Genomic DNA, 20256 nt, shown 5'->3' on the forward strand with positions numbered 1-20256 from the left:
TTGAAGTATTTACTAGTATATAAGACAGGAAATACAAAGAATAACTATACTCTTACATATGTCATATTGGCCTAAAATTACTCTTGGTTTAAAATACCTTTTATAGATATATAAACAAATATATAAGTCAGGATTTACTCGTACTGATCGTTAGAAGTACTAGACATTGTTTCTCCTGAACTTCAGCCAGATGAGCCACTCGGCGATGAGACATGAGGCACTTGGCCTTGGCACGAATCGGCGAGGATATCAGACCATCTCATCTGGGCGAATCCTCTTCTTTGGAACCCCGCACTTGTGGTCCTCCGGGGGGTCCCTTCTTTTTGGGGCGTGATTTACGGCGGCTTTGCGATGAGTTATGAAAACAACTCAGCACTTCAGCAGTTGAGCATGTTGCGTTTGGCCTGAGTGCGATTCGAAATTCGAATGCGCATCACGTCTTCTTTCTTTCCAGCGCTGAGATGAGAATTATTCGGGCAATTACAGAGACAGACATTGGGATATGGGACCTGGAATCAGAATTCTTAATTCTGAATTCAGAGCTCCCCCTCATGCCGCATAATTCCTCGGGCTTATGCAGATTTCGCTTATGCAGTTCCCCTCAAACTGGAATTGTAGGCAGGCATTGAACCCATTTTCCTCAGCTGCCATAAATAGAAAACGACTTGCCAGCGATTCTATTTTCTTTGTGCCTCGGGCGAGTAGCTAATTCATCTCGGGTTGGTCCATTGACTCCCCAGGAAGCTGGAGCTCCCTTTGTTTACTATTGGTTAGCCCGCCGGTTTCTGTTTACTGCACATTTCTGTTTTGCCATTTTGCCATTTTGCCATTTCATCGGCCCCTTATCGGCCACTTGGCGGCAATTATAAAATAATAATAATAAACACGTTAGCCCTCGCCCGCCGGTCGGAGTTGTCAACTCTTGTTTACGGCAGCTGGGTGGAATGAACGCCTGCGGTTTGTTGATCTCAGCCGATCGAATCGCAGATTCTGGAGAGCCTCTGGATGAGGAGCCTCTGCTCCAGGCTGAGATAGCAACTCCTGGACTGGGGACAGGAAATGAGTTCAGTTGAAATCTGATCCATTGCTCAGGGAAGGGGATATCAATAGCCGGGTTTATCTCTAGGAAACTTACTTATTTACTTAAGGGCGGGCCATTGTGTTCATTTCAGAACACGAAAGAATTAATTTCATTTCAGAAAATAATGATTTGAACTATATTTAGATAGCAAATATATTTTATTATATCGAAGGTATTACTAAGTTTAAATAAATACGGACTCTTATACATTGTAAATGTAAAATTCACATAAGCTTAAACTTAGTGATCATGAGAGCAGATATGGTTTCTTTTTCATATCTTAAGATTGATCTTTCTTTTACTTTAGACTTTGTGAGAATGTAAATGACACAACTAGTTGTAGAAATATGCAAATATTTTTCATCTTCCTGTCCAGAATTACAAATAAAATCCATATGTGAAACCTCTCCCACTCCCAAACCATCAATGTGCCCAGTCTGGTGGACCGATCCAGACTTGGGTCAGGGTCACACATTTATGGCACTTGAAGCCGCACAATGAAGAGCGCCGTGGAATTGGGTCAAGTTTGGTGGGGCCACGAGTTCGGCAGAAGAAAACGAACTGCCACAAACAACTACAACTACAACTACAACTACAGCTACAGCAGCAGCAAGAAACAACGATACTTGCAGCAACAACTTTGCCAACAACCAAGAGCAAGCAACGGCAAACAACGGCGCACCGAAAATTGAAGTCAAGGTGTTGTCGAAGGTTTTTCCGCACTGCGAGGGCTCTGCGGGTATTTGGGTATTTAGAGCGTCAATATTTGGATCTGGGCGTTGCTAAACAGCCGCAGCGATTTCGGCTTCACTCCGACTGACCTTAGGCCTGTCCCTCGGTCTTTATGTCCATCTATCTGCCATCTGACTATCTAACTATCTGGCCAACTAGCCAACTCGGAGATCCAACGGATTTGGGTTGGGCGCTTGAACTTGAGCGGCTATATTGGCTAGATCGGCTCAGAAGGCTGGCCGAGATGGGAAAAGCGAGCCAAGAAGCATTCGAGAGTCGAGAGTCGCCCGCATAAACGAATCACGGCCGACCCCCGGATCCAATCCATTCCGATCCAATCCGATCCGATATGATCGGAACCAGTTTTCCTTCGCATATCTCAATGATTCGCCTCTCGATCGGCCGGCCATTCATTCATATGGATATGCACCGTACACCGTTATACAGCCACTTCCGATTTCGAGTCGCTTGTTTGCTTATCAGCGCGATTTACGATTCCAATTCCGATCTCGAACTCGAACTCGGTTTCAGTTTCAGTTTTCCTCGGCCCCCAATGACAAGTGACAGCCTTAGTTTCAGATGGTGGGGACAGCCCATCTATCGCGGCCAACTTCCTCAACGACTCCACCAATTAATCACAGCCAAACCAGCGAAATTATTTATTAACCCCCTAAAAGCGTTAACATAATCAACAAAGAGCGCTAAGTGATTTAGTGCCGCAGATTGGATTTGCCAAATTCGTTTGCAGATAACACCTTAATTCGATAATTTGCCAAAATTGTATTAAGTTTAAAACCATTTTTGTTCTTTAAGTTAATGATACTTAAATGAATACTAAAGAATTCTAAATAAGTTTAAAACAATTTTTGTTCTTTAAGTTAATAATACTTAAATGTATACTAAAGAATTCTGAATAATTTTATTTTTCTATATATTTAATGAAATATAAAGAAGCTCAATTAGCTAAATAAAATACCAAAAAGTTACTTTAATTTTTAGCATTGAAGTGAGTAAATATTATTTATTTTATATTCCTTGTTCAAAGGTGAAATCCAGATGATCAGTTTCATTATCTCCGTGTGGTTGAACTGAAAATATTGTTTTTCTTTTTATATGTATGACGAAATATTTAGCAACAATTAAATCAGCTCAGTTTACAAACATATTGTGTGCGTACTTGTTTATTATTTAAATAAGAAGGCTATTACCGTTGCAATTAGCGTTGCATTAATTCCGTTAATTACTGAATTAATTGTCTTATTAAAATTTATCTAACTAAGAAAATGTTTAACTAATTTGCAGTATTTGGATATATAATCATTAGATATAGATCATTTTAAAAATAGCTTGGAATAATGTAATATAAAATGGAATAAAAATTAAAAACATGGCTGAATATTCCATTAGATTATAGGGCATTAGATATCCATTAAAAAATATTGCATTAGGTTATAGGGTATTAGGCATCCATTAGAGTATTTGTGATGTATTTATCCGAAGAGCCTAAATGTTAGAATCCAGCAGAAAGGAGGCCTTCTCAGAGCAGCAGCCAATTATAATTATTACTTAAGTCTGAGCCAGTTTTCACTTGAGAAGCTTTTTGCAGGTTCGCGAATTTATCGACGTTCTGTCTGGCACGGCAACCACTGCGCACACAGATACTCACACCCACAGACGCACAATTGGACTCGCAGCCACACACACACACACACCTATCGACAAACGTCCGTCTCACAAAAAAGGGAAAAAAAAAATAAAAGAAAAAAACGTAACCTTGATCTTGGCAATGTGATAACCTAACCTTGAACAGTGTATTTGATTTTGTTGTCTCTGGCTTTGCTTTTTGTTTGCTTTTTGTGCGCTTTTTGCTTTTTCTTTTGTATACATTTTAATGCCTTTTTACTGTGTCTCGCTGCTGGATTTGATTTTAGAATCTGCTCTTTAGCCAGCGCTGTCTGCACTTTCAATTAAGCCCCCCAGTAGCGCCCACTTCCCTTGGCGCCAAAAAGGCAAAAGGCTAAAGGGGCAGAGGGGCAAAGGGGGGCTAAAGAAAAGATCATCGGCACAGCGATTAACGATAAGCGACAGCTGCTGGTCAAGCGTTTTTGGCTTCCGCTTTGCAATGACTTTGGAAAAATAGAAACAACAAATAAACAGATACAAAAACTACTCACCGCCATCCAAGTTCAGCTCATTAATTAAAAGCACGAGCGAGCCCCCAGCGCTGATTATTCAGATCTTTTATTTTATGACTCGTTGTGTGATTGGAAACGACCCTCTCGCTCTCACACTCTGATGCTCCATCCCCGTCTCTGTCTGCCGCACGTTGGCGCCGTGCTGAACGGGCTTAAATGGCCAAGAGCCACGGCCTAATCTGCGGATTCTGCTCGGAACGGCGGCATCTGATCTGGAAAATGTCAAGTTCGCAGCTCAAGACGCATGAGCAATGCCCGTGAGTCGTGACTAAATGTAGGTGTTTCGAATACTTCTGCCACACACGAAATCTGTCACATTGAAAGTAACAAACTCGAAACATTTTAGTTATTTATTATTATTAAATAATATAGTGCCATTCAATGAGCTGCACCCTAAACTATTTCAATATCTTATGTGTATCATGTGCCTTCTTCTGATTGCTTATGATAAGAATTCAGTGGCAAATAAATACAGTTAAAATTTAAGAATATATATATTAATAATAATTAATAAGAATATATAATGTAAATATTATAAATATTAATTTTCAAATGCTTGTCCTGAGAATCGCACACCTTACCATCTTCAAATTCTGAAGTGTAGAATGTGGAAGAGTTCTTATCCCCCAAAAAGTTCCTCTGCTTTCTTTTAGCTTTCGCTCGCTTTCGACATTCTGTCAGACGTCAGACTGGCCCATAATCAGTTTGATTTCATTTCAGGTCAGTTCAGTTCGCTTATTCATTGTACTCCTCCGCCTCAGAGTACTATACTCGTATTTTTCTGATTGTCATGTGGCGTCCTTGACCTTGGCCATAAACCCGAATTGTGAGCTCACTTTGTTCCCTATGTGCTTCTTTCTTTTCAAAGCGGTTTTCGAGGCGGTTTTTTATGCCAGTTTCTGTTTGCCGACTGCTTTTGCTGTTTGCTAAATTATCGCTTATTATTCAGTGTGGCATTTGTTGATTTTAATTTTGTTAATTAGATAAATAGAAATGTGTTGTTTGGTACCGGGCCGGGGGACTTTCCATGCCGACCTTCACCTTGCTGTTATTTGCTAATATTTTGCAAAATAAATCAGTTTGCCCATAAAATTCTAAGTAAATAAGCTGCGAGGCAAAAACAAACGTCGCAAAGTAATTCAGTTGGTGGAAATAAAATTGGAAAATAAACATACAGCTGAATGCAAAGTTCGAGTACATTTGGTTGGAAAAAATGATATTTAAAATTCCGTGCCAATGTCTGACTCGCTGATTTCAATGCACTTTTTTTTATTTAGCTTTTTAGTATATATATATTATTTTGTTATTTTATAAGGTACCGAGTTACTCCAGACAATAACAAAACAAAAGCGCGCGGCGTCCTTGAAAATGCGGCAGGCCGCTAAACTCAAAAACGCCAGCAGCGACGCAAATAACTCAAAATGCACAGGGCGAAAACAGGAGGGACATTGCCCAGAAAGAGACGGCAACAGCGGTGCGACAGAGAGGGGCAGTCGTAGACAGAGCGAGAGCGGTATATGTGACGCAGCTTGCATCTGATTCAGCTGGAGTGCAGAAAGCGCACTTATTACTATGCACTTCAATTTCCATTAATTATATGGAATGCAAAGCCAATACATTTACCATCTATGGAAACCCTTTTTTTGCGCCGATTTTATTTTACTTTATTTAAGCCTGCGAATGCCATGCAAATCGCGGCCGTGTGACCCTTTGAACTAATTGCATATTGCACTCGTGCCCATTAGCCCTTAACCAAAGAGAAAGCTCCACCTTTTTCGCCTATAAGTTAAACACAAATTATTATTAATTTATTTTTAGTCGTTCGAAAAGTTCGTAAGAATACTACAAATACAGAATCCTTTAATCTAAAAATACAAAAAAAAAACTATAACATTTTTCTCGGAAATAGTTGTGGGTCATTATTTATTTGCACTTGAACTAGTTTCACTTAAACACTGGGGTAGGATACTAAAAATATTTTTATTGTGATTGTTATCTCAAACGGAATTATACGCTATTTCAGAGACCTTCCTCTAATTGTTGCTTTCGTTCCATTTCATTTCATTTTATTTACATATTAAGTTTGTTACGATGAAATTGTGCTTATGTGGCTTCAAGGATTTTCCCCTTTTCCGCTGGAAATCGTTCTTCAGCACTTAATGCTCCAATTAATCGATTTAAGATCGAGCATATATATGTATATAAAATCGCATATACCATATGGCACCTTTGTTTTCATTTCGACATTTATTAGAGCTCTCGCACAAACAACGACACGTGTGCACCTCAAATTGATTAATACAATAAATAGTTTCTAATTCAGAGAGTTCGCATGATGAACGACTTCTGGACGCGCGCGTAAAATCGAACATGGAAAATAGAAATGGAACAAGTGGCCGAGAAACAGGAACGAAGCGATTCCGACAAAAAGCCATAAAACCATATACTCGTATACTCGTATAGCAACCGTATTAATAAGCAATAATTGCTCAAGGTCGACCTGAGCATTCTGCCTTAGAATAACACAAAAACAAAAAAATAAAACACAAGCTTCGAGGGGAAAAGAGTTTTGCTGGCAGGTGGATATCTAGGTGTACATATTATGACACGAAATGAGCTTGCATTCTGCCAGTGTGAAATTCACAACTAATAAAAGTACAGCGAAAATACCATTTAAAAGTTAATGGGAAATGGTGCTTAGGTAATTCGCCAGCTTTGTACTGCAATGGGATTCACAGGGCTCAAATGCGTAATCCATTCCGACTAAAACGTAGATCGCAACTGGGATATTTTCTGAGGAATAGAGTACTACTATACAATTTGCAAGTCAAGGGAATGGAATACCTTTATAAAAGTCAAGTGAATGGAATATCTTCATATGTACATTTATCCATACAAATATCTAAATACGAGGGTGACAGACATGTTTCATCCATCAAGCAAATAAATGGTTTGAATTCGAATTGACGTTCCTAAGAATTCTAATTAAATTGTTGACATCTTCGACACAAAATGTATTTAATTCATTTCTCAGTTGTATCGAAATCTAATTGCTGCAAGATTTGCAGTTTATAAAGTGTACAAAACGTCACTTGGTATTTTCACAGCTCATCCAGATGAATTTCGGATTTTAAACGACTATGATCTTTTACTTTCCCAACTGTGCTTCGCTCATCACTTTGCTATGATGCTTAAATATTAAATATTAAATATTTAATATTATTTGCTGCAATCAGCACCTTTAAGCCAATTGCGCATTAAGCTCGTGGTGTTTCTATTTCAGCGCTCCCATCCCGAGACAGAAACTATTTTCAAAGATCGCAACTGTCACTCAATCGCTACAATGTTGTTATCCGTTCAGCAGTGGAAGTCCAAGTATGATCAAATTTTGGCTCTGCCTTTTTTGCTTGGCAGTCGTTATTTGATCGCAACCAGAAACGAGTAGCCGCCGTTCGCGAGTGGGCGGGGCGGTGAGGGGGCGGTTTGGGAGGCGGGGAGGCTGCTCAAGGTCGCCGCGTCTCTGAGCTGCTCGCGCTGAATAATTAAGTGCGAAATAATTAATTTCGGTAGAACTTTTTAGCATGCGTTGTGTGGCATTTTAGTCGCAGCCAGCACACACACAGCCAGCGAAAAATGAAAATTTATCAAGCAGTTTATCAAGCGTCTCGAATGGCAAACAAGAAATTGTACCTCCTAATAGACGGGCAAGGTCAAATCAAAGCATGACTCAAGGCCAAATGTGCGTGGGCAGTCTGTCGATTGAGTTGGCTGGATGGTGTTTTGTTATGAGTTTTCCTATGAACTGAAAAGAAGACCATCGATCTTGAATCCACAAAGAAAAACACGAGAGTGGTCGAGTGAATCGACTATCTGATACCCGCTAGTTCCTCAAACTGGGAGGGAAGTACTTCCGAATTCTTCTGAAATCTCGATTGAAGTGGGAAAGAAATATATTAATAAAATCAACAAGAAATTCAATACGTTCCAGTTTCCTAGTTTTCAGTTCCCTACATCTTGATGTTCATACGGACAGACAAACGGACAACTTTCAGAGGACAAAACGACTCTTCTAGTGATCCTGAAATATAAATTAGAAACAAACGAGGATTTTCGAAGATTTTTATTACTTCTAATAACAAGAAAGGCGATAATTCAAATTGGCAACTTTTTGCCAAACGCTCTTGTGCCACTTTCAACGCAAAAGACAACTAAACTGCAAAGTGCAGCAGTTAAAAATGCAATTATTTACATCTAGCGAAAGCTGCAACGAAATGGGAAATGCTGGAATGCAGTAAATAATTTCTTCGTCAAAACCTAATTACATCGTTGCGCATTTAACCAATTTTATGAGTATTTAAAAAGCACAAATTTTAATAAATCTAGCACAAACTTTTGACCCCGAAGTCAGCCTTTTGAGACCGCCTTTTGGCCACAAGGGGCACGAGGGGCAGAAGGGGCAGTCGGCGAGTGGGGCACAGAGTTTCGTGAAAGTTGCGGCGCGAAAGTGAAAACTGATTTGAGGCTGAAAATGTTGTGCCGGCGCCGGAGACATGGAAACCCACTGACATCGATTCCGCGGCGGAATGAAACGAGGGGGGAGAAAATCAGAAAATAAAGCTGGCACACAAATCGAGTATCCATACTCCAGCCAAATGTTTGAGCAACTGGGGCTGGCTTTTATGTCACAGCAATTAAATTATTTCAGGCGAGCGCTGCTGGGCAACAAGTAAAAATGAACGCTTAAACAAATTATATTTATTTGCATTTATTTGCCATAACAAAAGCACACAAAAATACAGCTTTGAAAAATAAAAAAGAAAGAAAATACGAATATATTGAAACAAAACCCGAACGACCTTGAACGGCTGGGCTGCACGCAAAACAGGCAAATAGAAACATTCAAAAGGCTAAAAAAAAAATAAGAAAATATAAATTAGCCGAAATGCAATTAAACCGACCAAAACAGATATAAATAAATATAAATAGAGTTGGAGACAGCGAACAAATGTTTTGAGCTCAGAACTTCAATTTATTTATGTGGACCAGTTAAACGAATAAAAAAAACTACAGGATTATTTATTTCTAGACGGGCTTGAAATGTTCTTTTGTTTTGAAAAGAAACTTTGCTTGAAGAATTATTAGGAATCCTAATCAATATTTCATATGCAAAAGTGTATAATGCTATGAACTTATTAATAGTGTTGTTTTAAATTAAATAAGAGTTACAAAATAAATAAATTACAAACTCATGTTTTTGATTTTAAATAAAAATAATTTTTTTATTAATATTTAGAATATATTGTTTTAAAAGAACAAAACTGTATTATTTTATTCCTGTTCCTAAATAAATATAATATGATATACATATAAATAACAAATGATATAAAATGATATAAATAGGATCTCATTCACTATTGTTTTGATTTGCACTTTAGCCATTTGCGTATCTGCAATGCATGCATGCATCTGTATTTTTTGTATCTGTGTGCGGGCATTTGTATCTGCATTATTCATGCCTGACGTGCACCTTTGCAGCCTAGCAACGCGACATGGAGATAAAAACAAAATAAAACCGAACTGCCCGTTTTGGGTCATGATGACGTCCACTTGGAAGCCGCGTGCCGGCTGCAATTCACCGGATTCGAATCGAGTGCATTTGAATGCGCTGTGCACTTGGCCATGCAACGCAGGCGTGAGAGAGAGTGCACTGCGAGAAAGAGGGAGAGAGCGGAACAATCGCGCCAAAATGGCAACAACTTTTTGGCTGACGAGTTAAGCCAAGCTCAGCAGAAAACGACAAATTCAAAGAGATAGGGCACAGTAAAGAGTACCTTTTATTGCAGAGAAAAAAAGCTTTATCTCTTTCAATTGCGTGGTGGATTTTGAATTTGAAATAAATTTAAGAGACGAAAGAAAGCAAGCCGTTAAAAAAGCTCATGTCTTAAAGTTTTTAATTTGAATTTTAAGTTTAAAAAGAGAGCAATACAAATAATTTAAATACAATTATTTATGGGAATGCATTAGCCTTGCAGCTTCTTAAAGGCCAATAATATTAGCCAAAATTGGCTTAATAAAAATTAAAAATTGGCATTATACATAACATAATAAGGAACTTATTGACGCAGGCTGAGAAACATTATACATAAACGTATCTTAGTACATTTTATTCTTAGTTCAAACCTTAGCTGAATCTCAGGAATATAACATAAAAAACTGTTGAATTTTAAGAATCAATAACAATGTATAGTCTAGTTTGTGGAACCTTTGAAAAATCTATTTAAATAAGCCGCATTAAAGTCCAATTAGTTGGTAACGGGAAATACCACCCTTATCTAACCACCGGATTTGTTTGGCCATGACAGCCTTGAACTCAATCAGATTCCGTGCGGCGATAAGTGTTCGCAGATAGCCCCACACATCGCAATTAAATGGCACTGATACCCTTTATCGCATCTTGTGCTATTGGGTTTCGCCGGAATATACAAAGTATCTGCCAGATACGATTTCTTTTGTGTCTCCGCCAGCAACTGTACTGCGTTTTGGGGGGCTGTGTTCGCTGCCATTGCACCACCCCACCCCACCCACACCACCACCCCCTCGGCAACACAACACAGCGCGTTCTCCGATAGCGACGCCAATCGACGACCTTGACCGTGAAATTTAAATTTAGAAGCTACGGCGGCGGCTAAGACGTAAAAAATAAAATACCACCAAGCTTTTCGAATCTACCTCCGCCAGTGTATTAGTCACTGTGTGTTCTGGTAATTGCAAAAAAAGCTGCGCTCTATCATCGGTAATTCCCCTGCACTCCCCCAATAATAACAAAGATTCTTTAAAAATAAATTTGGCCGTTTCACGATTCCGCTTCATGTGACTTATGTAAATAATCAAGTGCGGCGGCCAGCTATTTTGAAAAGCAATTTAAATGAAACATGAACTTGCGCACTGGCGCCGTCGCGACTTGGTCAATGATGTAAGTCCGTCTAGTTATGTGAAATTGAGTGCAGCACTAATCGGCGCAGGGCGGATTTAGCGAACGTACGGCTAAAAATAATGCCTGTGCTTTTAATTAGCTGCTTGGCGGATGAGTTTGAAATTACCGCCAACACAAAGTGTTGGCTAACGAATTTGTGCAGGTCGTTTGGTATTTTTAATACTGAACTTCAATACCTTCGAAAGTTCAAATTACTTGTTGAATCTAGACCAAGACTTATTGCTAGTTTTTCGATTGCGTGTAAATTAATTTACTTATAATATAATAGATATTTAGTTGCTACTATTATTTATAACATAAGCTTTAACATACTTTTGGTAATGATAAAAGGAGCAGCTTTTTAAAAGTAACAAGTTTATTTTCTTTAAGTTTACCGCCCTTAGTAACGATATATTGTATCAGCTGATTATTTGCGCAATATTCGGGAACTGCCATCACTAATAAACAATCCGCACGGTTTAAAAACATTCTAGAAACACGCTTTAAATGACTGTTTAACAGCTGAATTAAGGTTGTATTCATTCCTGAAAAACTGCTGAAGTACGAACCAAGTATAGTTTCTCTTATAAAGTTTCAACTTTGCCTTAAATCAAGCCGGTATTTTATAGCACGTGAAGCACGTGGATTGTTTGTCCAAACAATACAACAATTTCATCACAATTTCTTTCTATAATGGTGGCGGATATATTCAGTGAATATTATTTATGCAATTTCAACGATGCGGTGGCAGTTGAAGGTAAAGTATAAACGAGCAAAATGGTTTGCCTATAATACATGCTATAATAACTGCCCATAGATCTGCCAGCGGATGAGGCACTGCGTCAATTGTGGACCCGCCAAAAACTGTGGACAGTAGATGATCTCCGGGGGATCCTTCAACGCTGGCAGGAGCAAGGCAAGCGAGGCTTGAAAGATGATCCCACCTCACAGCTCAAGGATTTCCTGCTCCTGATCTTCGCTTTTGTTCAGAACAATTTCACTGGACCCTTTGACAAACTGGAGGAGTACCAACAAATCCATAGTGAATTGGAACTGGAGAAACTCGACGCACTGGAGAAACTGAAGGCCAGTGGCGAGGAACTGAATCCGAATGTAAAATCTGTAGAGCTATTACTTATTGCCAAGGAAATTCTTCAGGGACTTTTAGAAAGCCATCCAGAATCAAAGGTGTGTGGGCTTCAGTATGATTCACTTTCGCTTATTAATGAGCACTATGCATAGGTTCTGATTTGGTGGCGATTGCGTGTGCTCTGTCTGCATCAGCATGTCCTGGATGACTTGGCGGCCTCCCTATACGAGCAGTTTAAGTCAGCAGCTGGACATCTGCAGGCTCACTTCAACCAGTTTGAGAGCAGGGAACTGCAGTCACTGCTGCTACTGGAGTTGGCTAATGGCTACCTGCAGTTTCATCGCTCTGAAATAGCCTCCCAAATACTGGATGAACTATGCAAGCATCTCCAGGTGGAGCTGAAAGTTGAGGGCTTACTAGGGGTACGCACCAAGTTCCAGCAGAAGGCTCTGCCTCAGCTCTGCCTTAAGGTTGAGCAACTAAACGAGCAGCAGCCTCTGCCTGCAGCCATCCATACAAATGAGGCGACCAAGTTGCCCAAGCTGCTCCTGCTGGAGGATGACACGCGACTGGAGCGGATACGCTTTGTGGAGCTGAAGGACAACGAAGTTATGACGCTTCCCAGTGTGCTCCAAGCTCTGGTGCTGGCCAAGGTGTGAGTATGGGCAATAATCTATATTAATTTTCTACTATACTCACATTTTTTTCTTTCACAGAAAACAATTGAAACGCTCGACGCCCAAGGATCGCCTTGCGGATGAGCAATTGGAGCCGTATACACAAACGCTGCTCTACCAGGAACACGGACCATTCCAAGTCCGTCAGTCATCCCTTCTGCTAAACTGCCTTCAGGAATCGAACCAAAGAAGGACAGTCGAGCGCAGCTGGAAACAATGCGAGGAGTGTGTCAAGCTGCTTGACACATCCGAGGAGGAGTTGTCGCTTCGATCCCGACTCTCCTATGGTTTCGCTGCCCACTTGAGTCCCAAGTGGCAAGTACAGCTGCAGCTTGTGGACTTGCTGCGATCCTTGGGCATGACCAAGACAGCTCTGGACATCTGTCTTCGCATACACGCCTGGCAGCAGGTGATCGAGTGCTACACGAGTCTGGAACTCCGTCACAAGGCAGCAGAGATCATCAGGCAGGAGCTGGAGAAGAAGCCGACGGCATTGCTGTACTGCCTTCTTGGCGATGCCATCGATGATCCTTCGTTCTACGAGCAGGCTTGGTTGTATTCCAAAAAGACAAGTGGAAAAGCTCAAGCCTATTGGGGCAACCACTTCTACAGGAGTGCAGATTATGCCCAGGCAATGGATCACTTCGAGATTTCGTTGGAGATTAACAACTTGCAGGAAGCGATTCTTTTGCGCTGTGGCTACTGCGCAATCCAACTGGAACGCTGGGAGCCGGCTGTTAAATATTATTTGGCTTACACCCACCTGGAACCCAATGGCTTCGAGTCCTGGAACAATCTAGCCAAGGCTTTGATTAAATTGGGTGACAAACAGCGGGCCCATCGCGTTCTTGGCGAGGCCCTAAAGTGCAACTACAGTAACTGGAAGGTTTGGGAGAACTACATGCTGGTGTCCGTGGATACTTCGCACTGGGACGACGCCATGCGGGCTTACCAGCGCATGGCGGAGCTGAAGCAGCACTACCTCGATCAGGAAGTGCTCACCCGTATTGTTTACGGAGTTTCCAAGGAGGATCCCGCCGGCTCAGGTGCTTTGATCAAGAGACTCATAAAGCTGCTGGGACAGCAGAGCATTCAACATGGTAACGAGCCTCTTGTTTGGGAACTGGCAGCCTTGGTGGCCCAAACACCACTGAAAAAGGCAGAGAAACTGGTAAAATCTTATCGCGCATACACGCCGAAACATTTGGGCTGGGAAACCAAGTCGGAGCACGCCTTGAAAGCACTGGATCTTTGCTTAGAGGTCTGCGATCTCTCAGTGGCGGCCATCAAAGAGCACATCCAGGAGGAAAGTGAGGTGATGATTACTTCTCAACTAAATTCAGCCAGGTTGGCGGGCACATCTTGTCTGAATGCATTGAAGAGGGCCATTAATGTGGATGTGCCGGCAGAACAGACGGCAAAAGTGGATCAGCTGGAAAAGCGCATCGAGGATCTGACAAAAATTGTCCAGGAGCGAATGAATGTGTCCCGATCTTAGTTATAAACTCTGAAAGATTTTGTAATTCCCTTAAAATAAAAAGAAAGTTTTTTTGAAAGTGTTTATTACTGATGTATTTGTATGTTTTGATTTGTAATATATTTAGGATCAAGCAGATGATCCAGTTTTTCTGATTTGGGAAGCTTTTGAGCGGATTGATTATTTATTTTTATTGTCTAGCAATAAGTGCAATGAAATTATATTCATAAAAATATACACCTAAGGATTGACCCATAATCCAGTATCACAAGTATGAGGCATTTGTTTTATGGGATTCTTTTGATGTCCACCTTCTAATAAGTGTTTAATTTGGTGGTAATTAAAACCCGCACGCTTTGATCGAAAGCTCCACAGACGGCTAGGCCCAGTTTGTCCGGATGCCAGTCGAAGCAGTGCACCGGCTGAGTGCTCAAAGTGGCTGCACTTACCATGTTAAGTGCTCCAGCCACTCCCAACTTGTTTCCATCGGAGTCATCAACTACCCTCCTGTCGGGATACTCGTATTGCCACAGGCGAATAGAGCCAGTTCCGCCACCCGTAAGAAAGAGATCTCGATTCTGGGGTAGATGACGAACCACCCACACAGTGGCTTTTGGACCACTGATCACGCCGTTTGTTCCCACACTTCGTCCGGCGTTGCGTTCTTCCACGTAACTGAATCCCTTGGTCGGATGTTGGGTTCTCATATCGAAGACAAGGAGTCCGCCCTCCAAAGTGGTTACCGCCAGCTTGTTCATGGGAATGTCCCGGCGATCGAACTCCAGGCCACAAATACCATTCTTCATGGTCGCCTCCCAGCGTACGGAAAGGGTTCGCAAGTCGAAGATCTTTAGATCGCCGTTATCATAGCCGGCGGCAACGATGCGCTCCTCAGCGTTGTAAGTATTTCCAAAGGCCACGGCCCAGCAATCCCGGCGGCCACCGCTGTTGTTAATGCCATCGCCCATTTGCGGCGGCGGCGACATGTCCACCACAGGAGCCTGCCCCTGGCGGATATCCCAGACTTTAACGGCGCCGTCACGGCTGCCAGTAACGATTTCCGGAGCACCACAATCGATTTGAGTGCCGCCAATCGCGTCGATGGTGTTGATGATGCCGCTGTGAGCCTTGACATTGTAAACCGGAAGATCTGGCTGCTCCATATCCCTGCAAAGAACACATGTCATAGGGGTTTCGAAGGGTTTTAAGCGGGATTAAGCCTACAGAACTTGCAGCCTGCCCTCGAAATCACCGATTGCCATGTGACGGTTCCTTAGCGAAGCTGCTCCGAAGGTGCCGCACTTGAAGGCCACCTTCTTCTCCACCGACTTCACCTTCACCAGCTTATCCTGGTTCAGTTCGAAAATGTCCATGATTCCGTGCCCGTTGGCCTTGGAGCCCAGAACCACAAACTTGGCCGAAAGGGGCACCCACTTCGTGTCGTACACCGTGTAGGTGACTGCCTCGTGGAGGTGCTCGATCAGCTGGGGTTTGTCCATTCCGACGATCTGTTTTTCGGTTCCTACTTTATGCTATTATTCCCAAAGCGGCCGGTGAAAAGTTAAGGATTTATCAGAAACAACTTGTTTTGTTGTCATGGCTACCTCTTCCTCTTATTTAGTGTAGCCGTATTTGTGGCGCCTTAAAAATACCTATCAGCTGACGAAAATATACCAAATCCGAAGAAGGAACAGATAAATTAAGGCATTTCCACTATAATGCAACACGTTCTAAAATAATAACGTTAAAAACATGAACTATGGAATTTTGATAGCTCTTTCCCTTTAATAGGATGAATGAATAAACTAAATGGACAGGGTTCTGATGCCAAAATCCGTCTGTCGTTAATTATGAGATATTTTCATATTATGGATGTTCTACAAATATGGAAGAGCTTGTAGTCTGACATTGTCTCGCCTATAGTTCATACTTTGTATTTATTTAGTAGAAACATTTTCGATTAGCCAGAATATGTAAGAGTTCGATATTTATACCGATAGATTGCGAGGCATCGGGAACAGCTGTTTATCGGAAAGCTTACAAAGCTTTTCCCGCTTGGTGAGCTCGTAACTTTTTTTCTTCAGTTTTACTGGGTCAGTCGGACGCTGTTTTGCTTCCGTCGCGGATTTTCCAAATTCTTAGTTTTTGGCGCGAGCATCTTTTTTTGGCGTTCGACCCCCCACTAGCAACAAAAACAACAACGGCAGCAACATTTTCATATATAACGACAAAGAAATACTTTTACGTGTGTCGCAAGCGGCGCTTTTCAACATAAAAACAGAAATAATGAACGTGCGCGGTTAAATAAGAGAAAATAAATATTATTGAAACAACAAAGTCGAGCTTATAGTGGGGGCTATCAATTTGCGGGCCTTTTAGCCGGTTTTATATAAGTGATAATCGTTTTGGCGGAACAAAAAGTCGCTAAAGAGTGCTCAAAGTTCAATATATTTGCGATGCATGCGCCAGAAAAGTGTTAATCAATCTTTTATTGGCAACAAGTGATACAACAACAAAGGCACTATCGAAAGTTGAAGGTGCCAACAAATCGAAAACGGCGTATAAACGACAACAACAACAACTACAGCAACAGCTGTACTCGTTGGCAACCGAATTGAGTGCCAACTAAAAATTAATGTACATAGTTTTAATAAGGTAAAAGCCACAAAGATTCTTCCATTCTCGACATATTTTCACATTCATTCGCATTGCCCAACATTTCTTAACTTCCGTTTGCCTTTCGATTTCTCGTCAATTTGGGACAATCACGTTAATTGTGTACTTTGCTGCTTTTTCATTGGCTTTATTGTTTTTATTTGCTTGCTTCCACCCAAATTTACCCCCCCGCCCTCGCCCACTTTTGCTGTTTTCGCGTGCACTTGCACTTGACACACAGTCATCGGGTGTACATATGTATATGTACATCTATGTACATCCATGCATAGTGTGTAAAGCGTTATGGGATTTTGTTCTTCCGTATTGGTGATTTTTTGCCAACCTGTCGCGTCGCCCGTTCGGAATACCCTGTATTTATTGGGATTTGTTGATAAGCCTACTGCTCTGAGGAAAACAAACAATGAATGGAAACTAATTGGTTTTTTGGTATGAAAAAAATGAATGTACTATGTAACATTTACAATGCACAATTATAAAAGCAATTATTTCTACAAAAATTCCCCTTGGTTATTTGTGCAAATTGTTGGTTATGAGTACAGAACCAGATTTAAATCAGTATACCTTCTATAATCTATATATAAATAATGTTTGGATAATATAAAATTGTACCTTTCGTTTTTCCAGAACAAAGCAAATGCAGTAAATACAATTTGTGAATTGTTTATCAAATAATCGGTCATTTACGCTGATTATTTTTAAAATTTATCACTTATACGTGAGCTGTAAAAATTGCCAATAATCAGGGCCTTGAGCACAAGAGTAAAACCCCTCAATTTCACACCTGTCTCGGCTTGAGTTTATTTCTATAGTAACAACTAGGGAAACTGCGGGATTAGTGATAACACCGGGAAATATCACATATCATGTGCCTATACTCAATTTGCTATTGAGAAAGAAAGCGGACACACACAAACTTATTTTAGACCTAAATGTATAAGTTATATATTTATTTATTTTCATAACTAATGTTTAAAAAACCTTTGTATTTAAAACAAAAGTCTATCTGGGAATAAATATTGCCGCATCGAGTTCTCAAATCATTGTTGATCAATCAACGATGTTTCAATTGATTTTACTTGCTTGCTTTCCACTGCGTTGTGCGAAGTAGGGAAATGTGCGTGCGCACAGTAGGGAAAATGGAAAATGTTGCAGCCCCAATTCTTCCCCAACTCTCCCCCTCCACCACAGAAAAATAAATAAATGCCGCACAATCGAAATCTAAACAAAGAGATATAAAAAATATGCCAACTGCCGCGCCAACACTTCTACCGAAGCTAAACAAGGGAATCTCAAAGTCCAACCGATGAACATGAATGCAATTCATATCCATCGGAAGCTAAACATAATCGGGGGAAATGGGTAGCACTCGCTGTTTGCAGTCCAGTGGTCAAATCGATGATGAAACTGGACTCCGCCAGCAAGGGTTAATCTGCTGCTAAGGGCGCGGCCCACACATACATATGTATATGCCCTATATACATACATACATAGCTCCATAGCCAAACCCAAAGACAAACCATTTCATGGAGTGATATGCTCCGACCTTATTGTTAACTTTACACAGCGAATCGCTGCTGGTTTATTCAATTAACAAAGTGTTAAAATTTGAAGTTCGAATTTCGTATATCAATTTCTTAACATTGTGAATCATAAGGGAAGCGGCAGGCTACCGACATGAATAGTAAGAACTTAAAATAATGACCTTAAATGTCGAACAGTTATCGTAACTGTAACAAATCGTATGCTATTTACACAAGGAGCTTAAAATGTTTATTATAATTTAAACTTGAACTCATTATTGCGACTTTAAATGCCGAAGGGGTCACTAAATGTCAATTCGCTTTATCAGAAAAAAAGATAATATAATAGCGCATGCCAACGCTTTCTATCAATTTATTTTGGGCTAAATGAAAAGTGACTCACTTCTTGCTTGTGAAATATCTTGTTGGACAACCATAATTGTTTGCCTGAATGAATCAGTCAAGGCACTTGCTATATACATATACATAAATATTGCCACGATTATTTGCAAGCCTACCATATTTCTAAAAATAAAATCTGAGTTCATAAAACGAGAGCTAGAGCTTAGTTTTTATATTATTTCTATAAAAGAGAAATGTTATACAAACGCTCGCGTGCTCTATAAATTTTCTCCAAAACCCAGACAAATATTTAGCCAAGAAATGCCCGTTTATGTACTTCAACGTCAGCTTTATCACATCAAGTAGACAGCATCAGCTGAATGGGGAAAACGGAGACCCCCGATCTGATCCGACTCTTAGTATTTGCCTCAGTTTTCTCCATTAGCCAGAACAAAGAAGTCGCTGCCAGAACAGCAAGTGCGTCAGTAAAAGTCACGGCGGATCAATCAACATGATTGAAGTACGTATCTCCAATCCAGCGATTTTATTACCTCAAGTTCGTTTCAAAATTGTCTGCGTTATCTGTGACACTCACACCGAGTTCACTTACGCAATCAACATTCTGATATCGAACGCAGTGCATATGGTGGCTAGAAAAGTGGGATTGCTGAAGCAAACTGTAACAATTTCATGGCCATTAGTTACTGATAAGACCCGGGTCAATATATCGACAAACACCCGTCTGAAATCCCCCTGAATTTATATACTCGTTTCAGAACATGACATGACGAGTTAAATTCTTTCGACTCTAGTTGTATGCGTATTTTCAATTAATTTTGAACTCGACCTCTCGAAACTTGGAAACGAAAAGCCTTAAAAGCCAACAGTGAGGTCTTACTTAAAAAATGTGAAATGCTTAAATCCAGTTTTTACAACTTAAGGTATATGTCATTTTTCCAGAACAGCCTTAAAATTAAAACGGTTGACAACTTAAGCTTGAAATTAGCATCTGTATATAAACTTACACCTATGTATGTATGTACAACCCAAAATTGCGCACTGAAACATACATACACAATTGTTTCCCGATCAAAAGCTAATAATTAGAAGATTTCATTAATAAAACACAAGTTTTAGTGGGATGAAGTAGGGGTTTTGTGTCTGTGCCGAGGCTAAAACATTGATTACCGCGACTGATGTTAGTGCTCGTGTTGCTGATAAGCGGAGTGGACACTTTCGATAAGAATTCAGCAGCGATTCCAGTATATATGCACATATATATAAATAAATTTGTATATAACGCTATTTCCTTCCCTTTGGCTCCCTTTTGAGCTAATCTCGCTTTGGTCATGTGCGTTTGGGCCCATTGCATAAGCCATTTGGATTGGGCCAAATGTGGAATCCCGTTTTTAGCACTCTGTTTCCACAGTAACCGCTTCGTTGGTAGAACTAATGAGGTCCCTCACAATTGCCGGCAGTACAACAATGAGCCA

At 40.6% G+C, this 20256-nt stretch overlaps 2 protein-coding genes across 4 annotated transcripts; one reads left to right on the top strand and one right to left on the bottom strand.

The window, feature by feature from the left end:
• The first annotated feature begins 11430 nt into the window (after nucleotides 1-11430).
• LOC120448939 (tetratricopeptide repeat protein 27) lies at nucleotides 11431-14318 on the top strand. 3 transcript variants are annotated; one of them, XM_044006049.1, is made up of 5 exons: nucleotides 11431-11542; nucleotides 11611-11738; nucleotides 11799-12169; nucleotides 12224-12726; nucleotides 12788-14318. In XM_044006049.1, the coding sequence occupies exons 2-5, from the start codon at nucleotides 11675-11677 to the stop codon at nucleotides 14244-14246; spliced, it is 2397 nt and encodes a 798-aa protein (XP_043861984.1). In that variant the 5' UTR covers nucleotides 11431-11542; nucleotides 11611-11674; the 3' UTR covers nucleotides 14247-14318. The 3 variants fall into 3 exon arrangements, with proteins under 3 accessions (XP_043861984.1, XP_039487117.1, XP_043861983.1); XM_044006048.1 differs by having other exon boundaries at nucleotides 11432-11542; nucleotides 11597-11738; XM_039631183.2 differs by having other exon boundaries at nucleotides 11431-11738.
• Nucleotides 14319-14401: 83 nt separating this feature from the next.
• On the bottom strand, nucleotides 14402-15844 carry LOC120448940 (dynein axonemal assembly factor 10). The gene is made up of 2 exons (XM_039631184.2): nucleotides 15450-15844; nucleotides 14402-15392 (listed from the first exon to the last, which is right to left on the bottom strand). Exons 1-2 carry the CDS (start codon nucleotides 15722-15724, stop codon nucleotides 14540-14542), a joined length of 1128 nt encoding a protein of 375 aa, XP_039487118.1. The 5' UTR covers nucleotides 15725-15844; the 3' UTR covers nucleotides 14402-14539.
• Nucleotides 15845-20256: the final 4412 nt, after the last annotated feature.

The sequence above is a fragment of the Drosophila santomea genome, chromosome 3L (assembly GCF_016746245.2).
Source record: "Drosophila santomea strain STO CAGO 1482 chromosome 3L, Prin_Dsan_1.1, whole genome shotgun sequence".
Lineage (NCBI taxonomy): Eukaryota > Metazoa > Arthropoda > Insecta > Diptera > Drosophilidae > Drosophila > Drosophila santomea.